Source organism: Canis lupus, chromosome 9, assembly GCF_003254725.2.
Source record: "Canis lupus dingo isolate Sandy chromosome 9, ASM325472v2, whole genome shotgun sequence".
Taxonomy (NCBI): domain Eukaryota; kingdom Metazoa; phylum Chordata; class Mammalia; order Carnivora; family Canidae; genus Canis; species Canis lupus.
Genome location: NC_064251.1, coordinates 14,732,016 through 14,750,340, shown reverse-complemented (window position 1 = coordinate 14,750,340; position 18,325 = coordinate 14,732,016). Strand labels below are relative to the sequence as shown.

The 18,325-nt window shown below is 54.0% G+C and overlaps 2 protein-coding genes across 5 annotated transcripts; both read right to left on the bottom strand.

Annotated features, from left to right (window-relative positions):
• Window positions 1–3,615: 3,615 nt before the first annotated feature.
• LOC112652976 (somatotropin) lies at window positions 3,616–9,431 on the bottom strand. 3 transcript variants are annotated; one of them, XM_035720694.2, is made up of 6 exons: window positions 9,233–9,431; window positions 5,417–8,793; window positions 5,034–5,194; window positions 4,703–4,819; window positions 4,357–4,532; window positions 3,735–3,919 (listed from the first exon to the last, which is right to left on the bottom strand). In XM_035720694.2, the coding sequence occupies exons 2-6, from the start codon at window positions 5,424–5,426 to the stop codon at window positions 3,880–3,882; spliced, it is 504 nt and encodes a 167-aa protein (XP_035576587.1). In that variant the 5' UTR covers window positions 5,427–8,793; window positions 9,233–9,431; the 3' UTR covers window positions 3,735–3,879. The 3 variants fall into 3 exon arrangements, with proteins under 3 accessions (XP_025292478.1, XP_035576586.1, XP_035576587.1); XM_025436693.3 differs by lacking the exon at window positions 9,233–9,431 and having other exon boundaries at window positions 3,616–3,919; window positions 4,371–4,532; window positions 5,417–5,563; XM_035720693.2 differs by lacking the exons at window positions 4,703–4,819; window positions 9,233–9,431 and having other exon boundaries at window positions 3,616–3,919; window positions 4,371–4,532; window positions 5,417–5,563.
• Window positions 9,432–12,978: 3,547 nt separating this feature from the next.
• CD79B (CD79b molecule) lies at window positions 12,979–16,489 on the bottom strand. Of its 2 annotated transcripts, none has more exons than XM_035720690.2 (6): window positions 16,110–16,489; window positions 15,401–15,445; window positions 14,371–14,673; window positions 14,091–14,209; window positions 13,757–13,798; window positions 12,979–13,645 (listed from the first exon to the last, which is right to left on the bottom strand). In XM_035720690.2, the coding sequence occupies exons 1-6, from the start codon at window positions 16,174–16,176 to the stop codon at window positions 13,547–13,549; spliced, it is 675 nt and encodes a 224-aa protein (XP_035576583.1). In that variant the 5' UTR covers window positions 16,177–16,489; the 3' UTR covers window positions 12,979–13,546. The 2 variants fall into 2 exon arrangements, with proteins under 2 accessions (XP_035576583.1, XP_025292475.1); XM_025436690.3 differs by having other exon boundaries at window positions 15,401–15,448; window positions 16,110–16,299.
• Between the last annotated feature and the right edge of the window lie 1,836 nt (window positions 16,490–18,325).

Here is an 18,325-nt window from a genome sequence, read left to right as displayed (position 1 = left end):
TGAGGTTCTACTCAATTTAAAAGATCATATGGAGTCAGAAAAACATTATTCGCGGGGGGGGGGGTTTGTTTCAAGATTACTTGAGCTCTGTCTATTAAAATCTCTTTGACAAATCTCACTGACCTTACTTTTTAGGAAGATGTTTTTATTAGAAATTTTAAAAAATTTTTAACTCGTGGTAAAATATACATAAAATTTACCAACTTAACTATTTTTTTAAAGGCATTTTTATATAAACTCTACACCTAATGTGGGGCTCAGTGCTGTACCAACGGAGTTAGCCAGGCACCCCCCCCCCCACCATCTTAACCATTTTAAGTGTACAGTTCAGTAGGGTCAAGTACATTCACACTGTGCAGCCAGTCTCCAGAACTCTAATTGCAAAACTGATATTCCACCAATTAAACAACTCCTCATTCCCTCTTTCCTCAGCCCTGGTAACCACCATTCTACATTCTTGTCTTTTTTAATTTAACTATGCTAAGTACCTCATAGAGGGAATTCATACAGTACTTGTCTTTTTTGTTACTGGCTTATTAGAACATTTTTAGATGACTGTTTAGAATTAGAAACAGAGAGAGGGCAGCCCGGGTGGCTCAGTGATTTAGCGCCGCCTTCAGCTCAGGGTGTGATCCTGGAGACCCGGAATCGAGTCCCATATCAGCTCCCTTCATGGAGCCTGCTTCTCCCTCTGCCTGTGTCTCTGTCTCTCTTTCTCTGTATGTCTCTCATGAATAAATAAATAAAAAATCTTTAAAAAGAAAAAAAAAATAGAGCCACAACTGACCCAGGTCTTCATCCCTGGTGGACCCAGATATCTCATCTTTGTGGTCTCTAACTCAGTGGTTCTCAACTTTGTTTGCACATTTGACTCACCTGGGGAGTTTTTAAAACCACTCCTTCCTGGATCCCTTCCAGACCAATTAAATCAGAATTGCAGGGAGTGGCGGCTAAGGCAAGAATTGTTTAGAAAACATTTCGGGTGTTTCTAATTTGTGACGGAGGGTGGCATCCACTGCTTAATTGAAAAGCTGAAAAAAAAAAAAAAAGAAAGAAAAAAAAAAAAGAAAAGCTGAAAGGCAGAATAGCATTTGCCAAATCAAAAAATTTAGGGGAGGTGGTCTTTAAGGTCTTTTTAAATTCTGAAATTTTGCAAGATCAACTAGCTTCTTTGAATTTCTTTTTTTTTTTTTTTTTTGCTTCTTTGAATTTCTCAACAAGTGGTGGCCGGGTTGAGTCTGCTAAACCCAGGAGAGGAGCAGAGGCTCACTGGACTGTGGCTCCCCCTGCAGTCTACTGCTGTCATGACAACGCCACTCCAGAACCGTCCCACTGGCAGCTGTAACACGCCCCTGTAGGCACCGTTCTCCTGCCACATTCATTCAACAAACCTGATTTTTAAAGATGGCTCACATTTCCTTCTAAAACATTTATCCAAGCTAAGAGATTATTATATTTGTGCTCATTACATCAACTTCTGAAGAATATGAGATTTCCAAATAATTCTAAGATCAAATGAGGGATAGTACAGGAATCTTCAGCTTAATATAAGAAATACTTCTCTAAAACCAGGGCAGTTTACTAGAGCAAGTTGCCTTGCAAAATAGTGACTCCTGTGACACTTGTACACAGTGAGTACGGTAAGGGATGCTATGGAGTAAGATTCCTAAATGAGAAAGAATTAGGATGACCTGTGAGGCCCTTCTAACCCCTAAAGTCCACGATTTTAAGTCAGACAATAAAAGAATTATCTATGGCAGATTAATGGTTTCTGAGCCAAGAAATGGAGCTCTGGGTTCTGATTATTCCAGCTTTCAACCACTCCCCAAGGACTTACTAAATGTAAAATATCCAAAATAAATACAGGTGGGTTTTGTTTTAAAGAAAATTCAACACCATATATGAAAACCTGAACTTTTCAGGAAGATTAATTGGGACATCTTAACTGACTTAACATGACTTTTGTATTATACAAGAATTATTGGTTTTGTAAAATCATGTTTGGATAATAGAGTCACTCTGATTATCTAAGTATTGATTTATATAGGTCACTCCCTAGCTAAGGTGCTTGGGTGACCGAAGACTTAATTCTAAAGTGTTAACTTTAGATTAGTTAATTCAGTGCAAAACAGCTGCAATTTCTTGAGTGCTATAATGTGTCAAACACCTCAGAACCACCATTTTATCGAATACTGACATTAGCTTTGGGAGGCAATTTATTACCATCTCATTTTATAGGTGAGGAAACTGGGTCCCAGACAGGTTAAGTAATCTCATGAAGCTAAATTGAAGTCCAAATATTTCTGATTCTTTCCCTTACAAGTTATCTCAATCTGCTGCCCTTAGAACAAATTGCTCACTGACAGCTTGAAGAGCAAATGTGTTTGGGTTAATTTTTGCCCTTAAAAATGTTTTCTATATGGGGGTGCCTGGGTGGCTGATTCAATTAAGTGTCTGGCTCTTGGTTTCAGCTCAAATTGTGATTTCGGGGTCGTGAGATGGAGCCCCAAGTCAGGCAACATGCTCAGTGTCCAGTCCGCTTGAGATTCTTCCCCCTCCCTACCTCTCCCTCTACCCCCACCCTCTCTCTAAAATAAATAAATAAGTAAAATCTTAGGGGAAAAATGTTTTCTTTTTCTTTTTATTTATTTATGATAGTCACAGAGAGAGAGAGAGAGAGAGAGAGAGGCAGAGACACAGGCAGAGGGAGAAGCAGGCTCCATGCACCGGGAGCCTGACATGGGATTTGATCCCGGGTCTCCAGGATCGCGCCCTGGGCCAAAGGCAGGCGCTCAACCGCTGCGCCACCCAGGGATCCCGAAAAAATGTTTTCAATGTGAATTAGTCACTAATGTTTAGAAATTAGATTTCACGTGAAAGCCTGGATATCCTGTGTGTCTTGAAAAATCCAAAGGTCTGGCAGCCCAGCCCCAAGGTCCTGAATCAGGACAAGGCCAGATAGGCCCCACCTTAGCAGGGGACTGAGTTCTCCAGGTTGCTGGGGTCCCCGAGCTCTGGGTTGTATGCCCATGAGGAAGCTGAGCATCAGTTATGATTGATCCCTTTACATTCAGCCCTCCCTACATTTGTAATTATCTACCTGGCACCTGCTGGTGCTGTATTTGCAATACTAATTTGGTGTCTTTCTTCCGCTTCCCTTGCCACCATTCAGATCCCAAATATTCTGTGTCTGTTTGTCCCAAAGCCAATTTGTGTTGTTCCCATTTTCCAAGAGTAGGGGTGTCTAATGTGTATTCATCTTAAACTTTCTGCACAAAAGTAATTCTGATTTCTCTGTTTTCTCCCATGTTGGGGTGTTTTGCTTCTGTACTTAATAGCTTGTCTTGCTTTCTATTTCTTCCCACTCTTGGGTGCTCCATCTGGTGGTGTGGTGTGGTGGGGAGAGGAATGCCTCCAGGTACTTTATGGGGGTGGAAGTGCCCAGAGACCTGGGACCTAGGGCCTGGTCCGTGGACTTGACATGTGACAGGGAGGAGTGACTGTGACAGCTTCTTTCCAGCCTGGGAAGAATCGGGTCAGTCATGGTTCCCAGGAGGCCCCAGTTGTCTTCCCAGCCCTTTGCCCCATGTAATAGCATGACACCTCCTCAGGTGGTATGATGCAACTTAACTTTATTAGGAAAGCACAGTGGACCCTGGAGCGGCACTCCCCAGGGTTGGGGAGGCTCTGGGGAGGGGGTGACAGAGATGCCCAGCAACTAGAAGGCACAGCTGCTTTCCACGAAGCGGCGACACTTCATGACCCGCAGGTACGTCTCGGCCTTATGCAGGTCTTTCTTGAAGCAGGAGAGCAGCCCGTAGTTCTTAAGCAGCGCATCGTCACTGCGCAGGTTCGTGTCAAACTTGTCGTAGGTCTGCTTCAGGATCTGCCCGGCCCGGGGACTGCCATCTTCCAGCTCCTGCCGAAGAGAGGAGGGAAGGGACGCCAGGGTGGCTCAGTGGTTGAGCATCTGCCTTTGGACTCAGGGCGTGACCCTGGAGCCCCAGGATCGAGTCCCATATCGGGCTCCGTGCGGAGAGCCTGCTTCTCCCTCTGCCTCTGTCTCTGCCTCTCTGGGTCTCTCATGAATAAGTGGATATCCTTAGAGAGAGCGAGAGAGATGGGGCAGAGAGGCCCTGTCCTTGGCCGCTGCTCCTTCCCTGTCCCTCCCCACCAGGCTCAGAGAAGGGCAGGCAGGATCCACCCCTGGGGAACCAACGAGGAGGAAGCTCTCTCAGGGGTCCAGGCTGGAGGGCTCACTCCAAAGCACCCCCGGGGCGCTGATTCCCAGCCCACACCATCCCCCACCGGTCGTCTAAGCCAGCGAGGCCACCAGGCCCGGGGCAGGGGACCCACGTGGCCATCCCCACCCGCATCAGGGCTTGGATGCCTTCCTCCAGGTCCTTGAGCTTCTCGTAGACTCGGTCTGAGGTGCCGAACACCAGGCTGTTGGTGAAGACCCTGCTGAGAAACTGCACGGGCCCGAGCCACGACTGGATGAGCAGCAGGGAGAAGCGGAGCAGCTCCACGTCCTGCGGGAGGAGCGGGCGGTGGGCGCCCCAGCCTCGGCCGGGGGGGGGGGGGCTCCCGCTGCCACCCTGCCACCCTGCCACCTGCCCCCCGGGGCGAGGCTGCCCAGGGCCTGATGCCTGTGGCGAGGCGGAAGGGGGGAGGCCCCCGGGCGGCCGCCCGGCCTACTCACGGATCGCTGCTGGGCCTCGTCCTTGCCCGTGGGGGCCGGGATGGTCTCCGAGAAGCAGAAGGCGGCCTGCGCGTTCTGGATGGAGTACCTCTGTCCCTCGGGGATGTACGCCCGCTCCTGGGGACAGGCACCCACCCGGCCCTCATCGCTGCTTCATTCGGAAGCCCCCTCGGTTTGCGCTCCGCCCACAGCCTCTTCCCTCGGGGGGAACCACCCTGAACTCCTCAGTTACCCCCCATGTTCCCCCCACCCACCATTCGAGGGGCAGAAATTCACCCTTTCCTGCCACCCTCACCCCCACCCAGCAAGCACCCCTGCCTGGGGAGCTTACAAACTCTTTGTAGGTGTCGGCAGCCAGTTGGTGCAGGTGCTGGGCCCGGAGCACGGCGTTGGCAAACAGGCTGGACAAGGGCATGGCCGGGAAGGCGCCCACCTCCTGAGGCCAGGGCAGGCAGAGCAAGGCGAAGGCCAGGAGCACAGAGTTCCGAGGGCCTACACACGGAGGGGCACGGACGGCGGGCAAGAGGCCTGGTTCCTGCCAGCCCTGCCCCAACCCCGCAGGGACCCAGAACCTCTAGCACTGGGCCACACGTCCGGGCGTAGCTGTCTATGCTCACACTCAGCAGCCCCAGAGCCCGGGGGTGGCACCCCCAGCCATCTGCAGGCCCCCCTCCACCTCGCCCCTCGGTCCACACCGAGCCCAGGGGGACTTACTTGCAGCCATCGCAGCCGGGGTGAGCCGTCCACAGGACCCTGAGCGCTTTGGGGAGCTGGCTGCTGGGATCCTGGAATCGGTTCCTTGCGGGCCCTCTTTATACCCTGGTCCCTTCCCTCTCTCCCTCTCTCCCTCCGCCCCCACCTCTTCTCTCTATACATTTATTCATCGGGCCACTGGCCGCTCTGTGCTGATGGATTATGTAGAGCCTCCTCCCTCTTGTCCTGTTCCCGCTCTTCTTGGGGTCGTGTCCCCCAGGCCTTCCCTCCCTTCTTGCCCCCTCCCCACTGTCACTAGCCCTGAAGGCTGTGCACATGGGGATCTCAGCTTGAGACATCACCCAATGTATCCTCATTTCCAGGGGGAGCTGGCAGCAAGGAGGAGCCTGAGTCCAGGCTCTGGTGGGATATCACCATAGGGTTGTCTGCCCAGGTGAGAAGGACCCAACCCGGCCCCCAAAAGATGGGGGGGCATGTCAGGCTGGGTGTGCTGCAAGAGCTGTGCTACCTTTCCTCACCCTCCCATTTCTCTTCCCAGCACGGCTCCCCTCTGTCCACCAGAGAGAATGTGTGTTTGGGGAAAGGGAGCCCAGAACAGCCATGGATTCTGGGGTTTCTGGGCACAGTTCAGTCCCAGATTCCACCTTGGCCACTGTCACCATCCCCCTGACACTTTACCACCATCCGACCACTTTGGCCTGAGGCAGCTGGTGCTGGACACTCACCTCCAGAGGAACCCAGCCCCACTCTGCCCCCCCATTTCCTTGACATGGGGGCACACCCAGGTGGCTGGGGCAGAAGACCAAAGCTGGAGGTGTCCCCCTAGCCCTGCTCCTTGAACCCGCTGCAGACCCGGCCACAAGGGCTTCCCCAGCCCAGTCACCACCAGAGGATCTCAAGATTGGAAGATCCCTTGAGGGCTTGGGTCTCGTCCCCAGCAGTGCAACTCCAGGTACAGCACCCCCAAAAGATGCTCTCTCCAGCCACCCTAGTCTCCTCCCCAGCTTTCTTCTTTTAATATTCATATAGAGCTCATCATTTGAGACAGCATGCCTGTGCATTGTCACATTTGACCCTCACGACCATCTCGTGAAGGCGATATCATTACCACCCCATTTTACAGAGCAGCTGACCGAGGAGGCTCAGAGAGCCTTGCTTGTGAGAGCTTCAGCCTCAGCCGACCTCCAGAATCTTGCTCTTCCCATGTTGATCATCCCAAACCCTTTCTCCCGAGCAGACTTGGGCGGACCACTCAGTTATTTTATCTTCTAAATGCCTCTCTCAACACAGGGATCCTGCCCCTAATCACTAGGGTCCCTTCGTCTCGTTTCATCCTCCCCTAAGAGGCAGATTGTTGTTCTTCATTTCCTAGGTGAGACTGGCCCAGAGACACGGGGTGCGTGTCGGGGGCCAAGTAGCTGTGCAAGGTGAGGGCCGAGAAGGCTGGGTTAGGACTGCTGCCCTCCAGCCCCCCAGAGCCCAGGCTTGAGGACACTGCAGCACCTGCAGGTCACCAGCATCAGATCACCCCCAGGGCTAAGAACAGAAAAGAACACATTCTCTTCCATTTAAACCTCCCACCCCTTGAGTCTAGGAACATTTAGCACTTGCCCTGTGGGGAAATAAACAAATGAACAAGCAAACTCTTCTAGAGGTGGTTGGTTATGGTGTTGGCAACCAATGTTGAAAAGGCACATCCTCGGGGTCCAGGATGCAAGGGCTTATCTTGCCACCTCCCACTTTTAGGATACAGCTTCCTCTTCTCCCATCATTCTAGAGTCATTGCCCAACGGTGCCCTGATTCCTTCTCTGCTGGGGAAGGCCCTGGGACGCACAGAGCTCTTCTCCGGGCTGAGGGAGGGCCAGAGTGGGCTGTCATCAAAGATGTAGGTGTGAGGAAGAGGTTGGGTATCAGGAAGGCTTTCCTGTCTTCCTTGCAGCTCTACCACAGAGGAGGGGCCAGCGGGGAAATAGAGGAAACTCTCCGAGCCCCACATTGCCTTCTGCCTCCCCCACCCCTCTCTTTCCACCCTGTGGAGGACTGATGTGGAACCCGTCATGACCAGTTTCTAGCTAATGGTGGGGGGACTTGTATGTGTACTGTGGACCAGGTTGAAACCTCAGGCCTCCCCTGAGTGAGGGTACAGGAGCTCAAGTTGGGGACTGCTCAAGAACCACATTAGGTAGGCACAAGTGAGGTGTGGCTGAGGTTCCCCACAGGCGGGGTACTGCCAAGAGCAGATGGAACCAGCCAGATCAGGGGAGTCTCTCTTCTCACCAAACCCACTTCTGTTGGCCGCAGAACTCAACTGGCTCACAGGACTCTGGAGGTCTGAGGAGACACCTTTACAAAAGGTTACCATGGTGGCAGCAAGAACCGAAGGGTGCAGAGGTAGATGAGATTTGCCCTCCCATGCTGGGGAGTCACCCATCCTTTCTTGGGGCACCAAAGGGCCAAACCCCAGGTTTCTCCATGTTCAGAGACTGCCCAACCATGGCTTCCGTATGGTGCCCGATAGGAAGAGGCTGTGATTAACATCTCTCAGGTCAGCCTCAAAAGGCTCAAGATGAATTGCCCATTGTCTTGGAATCCATGCAATTCAATGTTTGAAAGCCTTTCATATTTCCAGATTTGAAATCTAGGGTTTTCTGTACCTCTTGTGAAAGCTCACAGATCTGCTCTTGATCTGAAAGTGGCCTCTGTCAGACTTTAGGATCCTCTCTGAGGTTCAATCTGTGGGGTGGGGCCAATTTATTTTGGAGTCACACTTACCATGGCCTTAGGGATAGCTTCAGAAGGATTGGTGGCGGTTCTTTCCACTCCTTCCACCGTGGTCACTTGAGGCCCACGTTTCCACCACTAGCTCTGTGCTGCCTTCCTTGAGGCCAGAAGCTGGGATTGCCCCTGGGATGTAACTCTGCCTCCTCTTTGCTTCCAGCAGGCGTCTGAGCACTGCGTCAATCATGCAGCATTGGGTCAAGGTTTCTAGAGACTATTATGTGGGGATTCCCAAAGGCTTTGTCGGGGAGGTGGAAAAGTGCCCATTTCTGAGTACCAGGCTCTGTCCTGGGTGAGAGGGTTGGGAGGCCCATTTCATACGAGAGCACTCAGAGTTAAAGAAATACAGTAGTTTGTACATAGTCTCTTGGCTTCCAAATGATAGCTGCCCAAGGCCCCCATCTTCCCACCACACGGAGCTCTTGAGAACCCTCATCTGGGAAAGACGGTGGCGCTGCTGGACACAGACAGAACTTTCCTCAGCACAAAGCCAGCAGAGAAGGGTCAAATCCCTGCTCAGAAGATATTCACTGAAGCTGGAGGACATTGAGCGGAAGGAGCTTCACCCTAGAATGAGGTCCACGGACACCAAGAAAAGCTGCAGAAAAAAACAGCCCAATGTAACCCAATTTAATGAACCAGATCTCATCATCCTTCACATGTGAACTGCACGTTTCAGCGTACATCATGTTTTCACTTCCTTTATCTCATTGGACCCTTGGGTTTGCCAGAGGGCTCAAGCATGGAGGAAGGGCTGTGGAGGGCTTGTGGGGGTGGGGACAGGATAGGGGTAGGCACTCTTGGGGGTTGACAAGGGTGTTTACCCTGGCTGGGGATCTCAGAACCATCAAGAAGTGCATCACAGCCTACATAACTGGACCTCTTCAGTAATTTCCACCTTGGGGATTATTCCCCAGGGAGACAGTCCCATTGAAAAAGAAGTAGTGAGTACCCAGGTGTGTCCAGCAGCTGTGGGAAGTCTGGGGTGCTTTCCTGATTGGTGCCCTTCACTGGAAATCACCTCTGACTTCTTTTACCTTATTCTGTGCTTGTTTGTGGACATCTCATGCCCCTTGTGGGAATGTAAACGCTTTGAGGCTGGGTTCATGCCGTTCATGTATTCATTCATTCACTCATTCTCTTCTTCACGCATTAACTGGTTCTAAGAAGTAGTCATTGCTCTTTCTAGATGCCGGATATTGTACCAGGCAGATGGCATGCCCAGATGAACAAAAGACAGGATCCTTTTTCTGTTGGAGCTTATAGTCTATGGGGAAGAGACACAATAGCAAACAAATAAATACATAATGGCAAAATACATCAGGAAATTTCACACTGTGAAAATTGCCATGAAAGAAACAGTGAAGATATAGAGGTGAGAGAAAAGCCTGGGAAGAGGTGGGAATGGCCAGAGGGCACAGTCCTAGAGCCAGGCACTCAACCAGCACGTGCTAGGTGGACGGAGCGGACGCAAGGACAATGCCAAGGAAAGAACTCGAATACCCACGCACCCAGAAATGGTAAGGTAGGCCACTTTGTGTCTCAATGTCCTTATCATAGAATGAATTTGAAATAAGAAGTACCAAAAAAAAATCATAAAAAGTACAAGATCTTGCAATGCACGGCACTACATGCATGAAAACACTTAAATGAAAAAAATAGATGAGGCGGTATGCAGATGCTGATCACAAGGACACACAAATATTCTACACAGACTCTCGACTTGCAGAACCTGAGCCCTAAGGGGACCTCGTGAGGTGTCTAGCACCGCCCCCCACCCCCCTGCTTTCCTCATGTGAGAAAGTGGTGTTCGGTCAGAGAGAAAGAGGTCTTTATTATTTTTTTTCATTGAGAAAAATGCACTGGATCCATCTAAACGTGTTTTAACAAACTGCACATCAGGATTTAATGCTAGTTGATTTTTGTTCTCTGCGAGTCATCAAAGTTTCCAGGTAAAGGCTTTGGAGTTGGAGGGGCAGCTGAGGTATCCCAGTAGATGGTTTGTTGTCGCTTTGTTTTGGTTTGCAACTGAGTCACCGGCAGATTCTGAGGGTGCCTAACCAGCAGCACCGTGGGAAGCCGGACTCACCTGGGAACTTTGCCGACGTGGGCCCTGAATCCAGCCACTGGGGTCGGCTAAAGAGCAGAATAATCGAGACAGAATCTGGAACTTCCAAACCCCGTGTTCCAAGATGGCCTTTGGGGCCCTTCACAGAAGACCCCACAACTGCTAAGGGACAAACGCTATCTACCAGTGACACCCACACAGTGGCAGCTTTTCACATTTTGTTTTGTTTTTCTCTCACCTCTGATTCTGCTGGAAAAACACCCAAACCCTCAGGTCAGACACCCCAGGCCTGCCAGCACCTGCATCGAAAGGGCCGGAAGTCAAGCTAGAACGAAGAAGGAACCAGCCTATGCTTACACCATGGCCCCGCGGGACTAGGTTGGATTCCCCCAGTGGGCAGTGGGGCATGTGCCCAGCAAGGCACCTCAGGGCTGTGTTCTGGGGAGGGGAAGGCCTGGGGGAGCTGGCCAGAGCCGGACGCCTCGAAGGATGGCCCCGTGGCAGGAGCCCCAGCCCAGCTGGGTCCTGTGTCCCTGTGTGTTGGGACTTGTAAACAATGGGAAATGTTTGAAGATGGCCAAAGTTGTCGCAGGATTCTCTCCTCCCTCGTTTTCCTCCTTTTTTCTCCCTTCTCAATATCTCAGGGCCACAAAGTCCTTCAAGAGAGACAGTTGTGATGTACTGGGAAGAATCCTGGGTTTGGCGTCAGAAGGCGTCCCATACCCCAGAATATATGGTTTTGGTCCATTGCTATCTCCCTGAGCCTTGATTTGCTCATTCATCAAATGGGGATGATGCCGCCCCCCTCCAGGATTATGCTGGGGCTTATGCAAGATGATGTATGTGAATCTGGAGCTGTTCCATACAATATTATAGGCATTTATGTAAATATGTAAATATTTTGGGGAGCCCAATAAAAGATTTCAGTTCATGTTTTATCCTAATTGTGGTGGTGGTGGGGTGATATAAATCTGCACATGTGCTAAAATTCATCAGCCTGTATACTGAAAGAAAACAAATTCAATTTTACTATATGACAATTGAAAAAAAACAACAACACAGCATCTGGTTCAGCTCCCTTCCCTCAGACAAGGTTTTATGATTCCCATTCTACAGATTAAGCAACCGAGGCCTAAGGCTTTCATCATCCCCACCAGCATCACACAGCTTCATCTGCCCTGCTTCAGTCAGTTCTGGGGGCCGGGGACCCTTAAGACAGACATGATGATACCCATAGCATAAGCCCCTAAAACAGAAAAACAGAAACAAAAGCAAAACCAAACCAAAAAAAAAAAAAAAAAGACAAACAGACCAGGGAGGACTTCTACATCATAACCATGAGGGCAAATACCTTTTAGGGGTGTCTGGGGACAGAGACAGGGGTTCAGTTCAAATAATTCTCTGCCAACAGCACTGTAAAGCGTTGGAAAAACTCAGTGATTCAAAAGTATTAATCTTTTGGTAAAGTCAGGGCCTTCCTAGACTCAGGGCAGCCCCAGGCCGGGGGAGACCCTACTGGGGGGTGGGGTGGGGGGGGAGTAGTGAAGACACCCTCCCGCCCCCAGCCCTGCTAGCTAGGGTCCCTGGTGGAGACAGGAGGACAGAATTAGCGTCACTATGCAAAGCAGGAGAGGAAAGGCTCCAGCTCAGTGGAGGCAGATGCCTAAACAAACCAGTTTCCTCAGGCAGCCCAGCCCGGAGGCCACGGAGGGAGCAGACCCTGCCTGGCCTGCCCAGCATGGCTCCGAGCGAGCACCCCTGAACGATGCACAAATTGACTGTTTGAAACTCCAGGCGCTGGGACCTTAGCCACCCACCCCACCCCACCTGGAGCTCTGGGGGAAAGCTGGTAAAAACTGGTGACCACTCTTACTGGTTCCCGCATGCCAGGCTTGGCTCTCCCTGGAGGCAGGGATTTCTCTGGCCTGAATCCAGAGCATGAGTGGCAAAGAGGTTTGCAGTGTCCTCCCCAAGGTCAACAGGAAGCGGAGCAAGGCCTGGTCTTGCACATAGAGGTTAGTTGCACTTAAGCTCCTAGCTGGGAACTGTTTCCAGTCACTTCTGCAGCTGGCAGGTCAGGGCTTGAATTTGTAGGACCCTAGGGATCATTTTGTGGGGACTTGGGACCCTAGGAGGACCTCTGATGTGATTCTGGAAAATGTTGAAGGAATCACCTCAGGACCCCCAAACTTCACCACTGCAAAGCCTCCCTCTTTGGGAATCTCTTGCATGGCTCTGGGTCGTCGGACTTAAAAACAAAATTTCCAGGCTTGGTGGGGAGTAGTTTAACTGGAGAATGAGGCCAGCATGGGCAACAAGGCAGTCATGGGGCTTGGGCAGGCCTGGGGATATTTGGAAGGGCTTCTCGCAGGTGGACTGCCATCAAGGACAGTAGGATTGGCTGAGACCCTCGCCCTACAGAGCAGGACCCAGGTGCTCATGTGGGCCAAAGGGGATGCAGGATGAAGGCATCCTTGCCAAGAAGGGCTATCAGCCTTTCTCCAGTCTGGGCCAAGCTAGGTGAGGTGCCCACCCAGGAGGGTGTAACTGCAGATCCCAGCCAGGCTTTCAGACAGAGCCCTAGTGAGCACAGGCGAGGTCTGTGAGACCCATAGCAGTCATCCTCTCCCACACACTACGGGCCCAGAGAACCAAACGGTTGTGCCCAGAGAGATAGTCTAACCCACCCCATGCCATAGATGTCACAAGCCTGTGTGTGGTTTCTCGACACACTGTTTATTCCATGAGAGGAAAGGATCAAGGCTAGGAGCCCCCCGGGGGTGGGAGAGTGTCGGACAGGATCGGAGATGGTGGGAGAGGGTCGGAGAAGGTAGGAGAGAGTAGGAGAGGGTGGGAGAGAGTGGGAGAGGCATGTGGCCCTCCGCAGCCCATCTATGGCCAAGTGGGACGGACCACGGCTTCCCATGGGCTCTGCAGGAAGCCAGTCTGCTCTGAGTCCATTTGCAGTTTCCAGAAAAGCCTCTGCCTTCCCCGTCCAGAACGTGGGCTGGATCCCCACATAGCACCCCCAGAAGACTGGGTCCAGTCTATCCCCAGAGAACTCCCCACTCCAAATCACTGCCCTGCCCTGCGGCCCTTCCACTTTAGTCTCTTTGGCAAGAGCTGGGACCAGGGGCCGGAGGGGCAGGCAGATCTGGTGGGCCAGCTTCAGAGGCTGACCGAGGTCCAGGGAAGAGGGGATGAGCTGGAAGGCGGAGGCGGCTCTCACACAGTCAATGAGGGCCCAGCTGGCTGGGTCAAGGGGCATGGGGAAGCCAGCCCCTCACTCTTGACCTGGGTGCTCCCCCACTGACCACTTCACTTCTCCTGTCCGCAGAGTCACTATGTCCTCGTAGGTGGCCGTTTGGTCAATGTTCAGGCCCTGGAGACACGGAATGGGGCTTAGGCCTTGGGCACTCTCTGACCACACCAGGGGAGGGTGCCGCCAGCCACCCCACGGCCCTCAGCGCTGTGGGGTCCTGCTCTTCCTTACCTCATAGGTGTGATCTTCATCCATCCCAGCCTTGCTGTCATCCTGGTGGGGCAGGGGATGGAGAGCAGAGTGTTAGCTTCCCCCACCCCATCCACTGCTGGGCCAGGCTGGGGAGGTCCACGCAGCCTGAGGGGTTGGGAGCGAGGGGTCAGGGGTCAGGGGTCAGGGGTCAAGGAGTGAGGTGTACTCTGGTGCGCTCTGCCAGAACAACTGGATGGATGAAGGAGAGATCATGGGTGAGTCAATGGGCAAGCTCTGGGGCTGGGGGGACAAAGGCCTTGCCCGTGTCTGGCCCGCCCCGTGGCCGCCTCCCTGGCCCCCCCCAGTCAGTCACCTTGTCCAACAGCAGGAAGATGGGCACGATGATGAAAAGGATGATGAGCAGGGTCTGGATCATGATGATGCCATCTTTTAGTGTGTTCCTCCGCTTCAGCTGGGCCAAGGTGCTGAACCCTGTGGGGAGGCAGGGGGGTGTGAGGCCCGGGGCCCCTGTTGGGGCCTGGCCCCCTCAGGACCTCCTCAGCGGCTCTCCTGGGTGTTCTATGGCCACGGCCACCCTCACGATGTGGTCCACCCTACTGGCGGCAGGCTGGGCTGCCAGGCCCCAAACACACCCATGACTCGCAGCTCGGTGCCACAGCCTTTGCTGAAGGACCCCTTGGAGCACTTCTGCTGGCAGAAGTAGATGCCGTTGTCCGAGAACTGGATGCCCTGGATGGTGAGGGTGGCGACCGACTCGTTCTGGCTCTGGAGGAGGCGGTCCTCTCTCGGCAGGGGCTTGGGCTCCAAGTCCATCTCCCGCTTCCACAACCAGCTCACGGCTCCCACGTCCTTCGTGTGGCACCTGATTTCCACCACGGCGCCCCTCTTCCGGGCTATGAAGCGCGGGCTCTGCCAGATTCCAGAACAAGTGCTTCCTGCGGGCGCCAAGGCCGGGATCAGCAGCCCGCGGCGCCTTCCCGCCCCACCCGCCGACCCTCGTGGCGCTGCCCCGGCTCAGCCCCTCGCCTCTGCCTGCTCTTGGGCGTGGGACAGTCGTGTGTGGGGCTGAGCCACAGGAGTGGCCACAGGCCGACCACTGCGCCCCGCCCCTTCCTGACGGCCCCACCCCAACATCTGATTTTCCTTCAGGAGGGCTCTGGAACCTTCCTATGCCTTTCCATGCCCATAAACAGCCTGATCTCGGCCACACCCACCGGGACCCAGAAGTCCCCCTCCTGCGCCATTCCCAGTGAGGGGCCCCTAGGAATCTTTGAGGCCCTGTGGCCTGTCAGAGCCCCTAAGGTTACAGGCCCCTTCCTGGGCTGAGCCCGACTCCCCAGCTGGACAGACCCAGCCTGAGTCCTCAACGGAATCCCATCGGGCTTCCCCCTCCCTCTCTGGGTTTAGCCACATGCCTTAATCGTGGGGCCTGGAGCACTTAGATCTCATGAGGGTGACAGCTGGCAGGAGGGGTGCCGGGGACCCCCCCCAGAGCCAGGCCTCTGAGATGGAAACCCTAAGATGACCTGGAAATGGGTGCCCTGGCTGGGGAGATCCAGGGGCACCAGGGCACAGGGACAGCCATGGGACAGCCCCTGGAACCGTGACTAGCCCTGGACACACGCACACTTGCCCCCAGAAGGGGCAGAGGAAGTCGCTGACCTTTGGGATCCTGGTGCCTGTCTTCTGTTTTGGCTGCTGGCACACCTGCTGGGTGGGAGGAAGTGGGCGGGCCTGGGTCAGGGCTCTCCGCTGGAAACTGGCTGCCCCACCCCTGCAGCCCCCTGCATTCCTAGACCTACTTCCTCCTCCCCGGACAGCAGCTTCAGGAGGCCTCAGCCCTCCCTGGCACCGCTCTGGAGAGACGGGAGAGGGCAAGGGTCGCCAGAAGTGCACCTCCCAGCCCCCCCTTCTGCCTTGGCCTGTTCGGATGGCCTTGAGCAGGCTCCTGGTTGAGACAGGGGGAAAGTCACAGCGGGAGGGCTGTCCTGTCTTCCAGACCAGGGGACCATTTCTGGAACGTGCCGCATCCCAGAGTCCGGTTGCGGGCAGCCTCTCTCCTGTGTCCCCTCCCCCCCAACAATGCCCTCAGGGGGCCCAGGGTAAATCCTACTCCTCTCCTCCTCCCGTGTCATAGGCACGACCCCTCACACCCAGCTCAGTCTGGCACGCTCCAGGCCACAGACCCCTGAGCCCATCAGCCTGGGTGATACCCACAGACCCAGGCCCCAGGGGTGTCAAGGGAGACAGGAGGCAGAAAGCATGAGACAGAAGGGGGAGGTGGAGAGAGCAGGACACAGAGTGGCGGAAACAGCCAAACAGCCCATGACAGAGAGTGAAACCAGGAGGCCTCATTTTGGGGGTGCTGTACCTGAAAGCAACAGAAGCAACACCACCAGCCAGTTGTGGGGCACGGGAGACAGCACCAGCCCGGCCATGGTCACCTCTCCGCTCCGTCTCGGACCCAGGCTGGTGATGAGGACCGAGGCTCCAGGGGGGAAACGTGTAACTGCCTGGGCTGCAGCCTGTCCCCTCCCTGCCTCTTCCCCACCAGGCCCCTTCCTGCCATGCAAATTGGGACCCAGGGGAGGCACCAGCTCTCCCGGGACCCTGGGGGAGGGCGGGCTCTCTTGTCAGCTGTGCTGCTAAAGCATCGCAGCTGGGGTCTCTAGTGGATGACCCCGGGAGGCAAGGGCCGCTGAGTCTTCTGAGGGCAGTTGTGTCCCTCCCTGTGGCCTCACCCCACCGGTGGTCGTGTCCCGGGGTCCCCCAGCCTTCCATTGCACAGTCTGCATTCCCCGGCACTTAGCTGGATACACACAGGTCCCATGGGTGACTGTGAGCACAGCTCCTGGGCGCTACAGAAGAGAGGCACCAAGGAAGGATGGTGCGAGGGGGCCGGGGTAGCAATGGGCCGAGGCCGGGACCCGGAGGGGACCAGCGTGCAGCCTCTGGGCTGGAGTGCAGGCAGCCATGTCGGGGCACAGGAAGACCTGACCCTGTGGAGGAAGGGAGCCACAGAGGTTCTTGAGCAAGAGCCTGGTATGGTAGCCGCTTGGGAGAAGACATGGTCCAGACCCAGGCAGGAGGCCTCCCTCCCTCACTTGGTGAGAGAATCTGCTAGAAGCTGTCAAAGGGGGTGGTCTTATGTAGAGATAGCTTAGAAAAAAAACCCACCACTCAGCAATCAGGGGACTCCCAGGGAGTTGTCCCTAGCTCCCAGTTCTTGGGGGGGCGGCAGGAGGCTAGTGTGGGGGAATCTCCAGGTTCCGACACTCAAAGGCTCTCTGGCTTTATCTTGCCCATCAGTAGAGTTGGATGGAACCGTAGTGTTCAGACGTTTGTCTGAGTTTCTGTCTTTGTGCCCTTGTCCCTGGGTCAGACCAAATTTTGCACCTCGGGGGCTGGGACTGCCCTTGTGCAGTGCACAACCTGCACGGCCACACATGGCAGGTTTGTATACCTCAGCCCTGCAGCTGAGCCCACTCTGAGTTTTATGTCTCTCCCTTTTTCTCACTTGTCCCCTTGATCCCTCTCTTCTTCCAACTCCCAGGAGGGGAAGAAAGATGCTGAATCCTATATACGTCTCCTGCCTACATCTCCTTCTCCTCACCACCTTCCACTTTTCAAACAGCCTGTGTTACCAGTGGGACTGTGGGTTTAGAGAGATGTGGACCTGCTCCATGCCAGGATTGGCAATGAGAAAGGGAGGGGTCTGGGTAGACCCCCTCAGTCCTGGTGGACATGTGCCTCATCTGGTTAGGTTGGGGCCACCGCCAAGGAGTGTGGGCCAGGACCAGAGCTATAAAAAACAGGAACGGAAGGGTTAAGGTTTCATCCAAGGAACAGCTCATTCCTGGCAGTCCCAGATGTTCTTGCTGTTTCCAGATGTTCCAAACGGAAAAAAAAAAAAAAACAACATTTCTCTGAAAAGGTGTCAGATGTTCAGTTCACAGAACAAACAGCCCAGGAATATAAACATCACCTGAGGTCAGCCTGGGGACCATAGGCCTCCCGTGCTGGTGAGGGTGGTCGGAGACTCCCCAGAGGAATGGGGGCGGGGGGGAATCCAGGGGTTTCTTCCTTTAGCAAAGTACCTCCTCACAATGGAGGCCTTGGTTAGCTTTGGAGTTAGTGACCCCCCAAAGTTGGGAAGATAAATGGGGAAGGCTTGGGGCACACACACGCATGTGTGTGTTTGTGTGCACGCGTGTGTATGCTCACATGGGTGTGTTGCCTGGGCTGTGGGGTGTAGGCCCTGCTCAGGAGCTTGTCCTGTGGCCCAGGGGGCGTGGGGGTTGGGGGGCAGATGGCATCTTCTGAACACATCCACGCATCCACATACCCTGGGGGCAGGGATGCAGATGTGTCCTTTGGACTTCATTCCCATTCATGCCTGGCAGGGATCCATTTTCAGGAGTGGGTGGAAGCAGTGGGGCCCTACCGCCTGCAGGGTTATTTGTCACAGTTGGGGCTGTGCTGTTCCCTCTCCAGTGACAACAGTACAGAGCTCTGTCTGAGGTTATGACGCCTTTACTTTCCTGGAACAGGAGGCCCCGTGAGCCCACTCCTGCCTCTGCCCCGGCT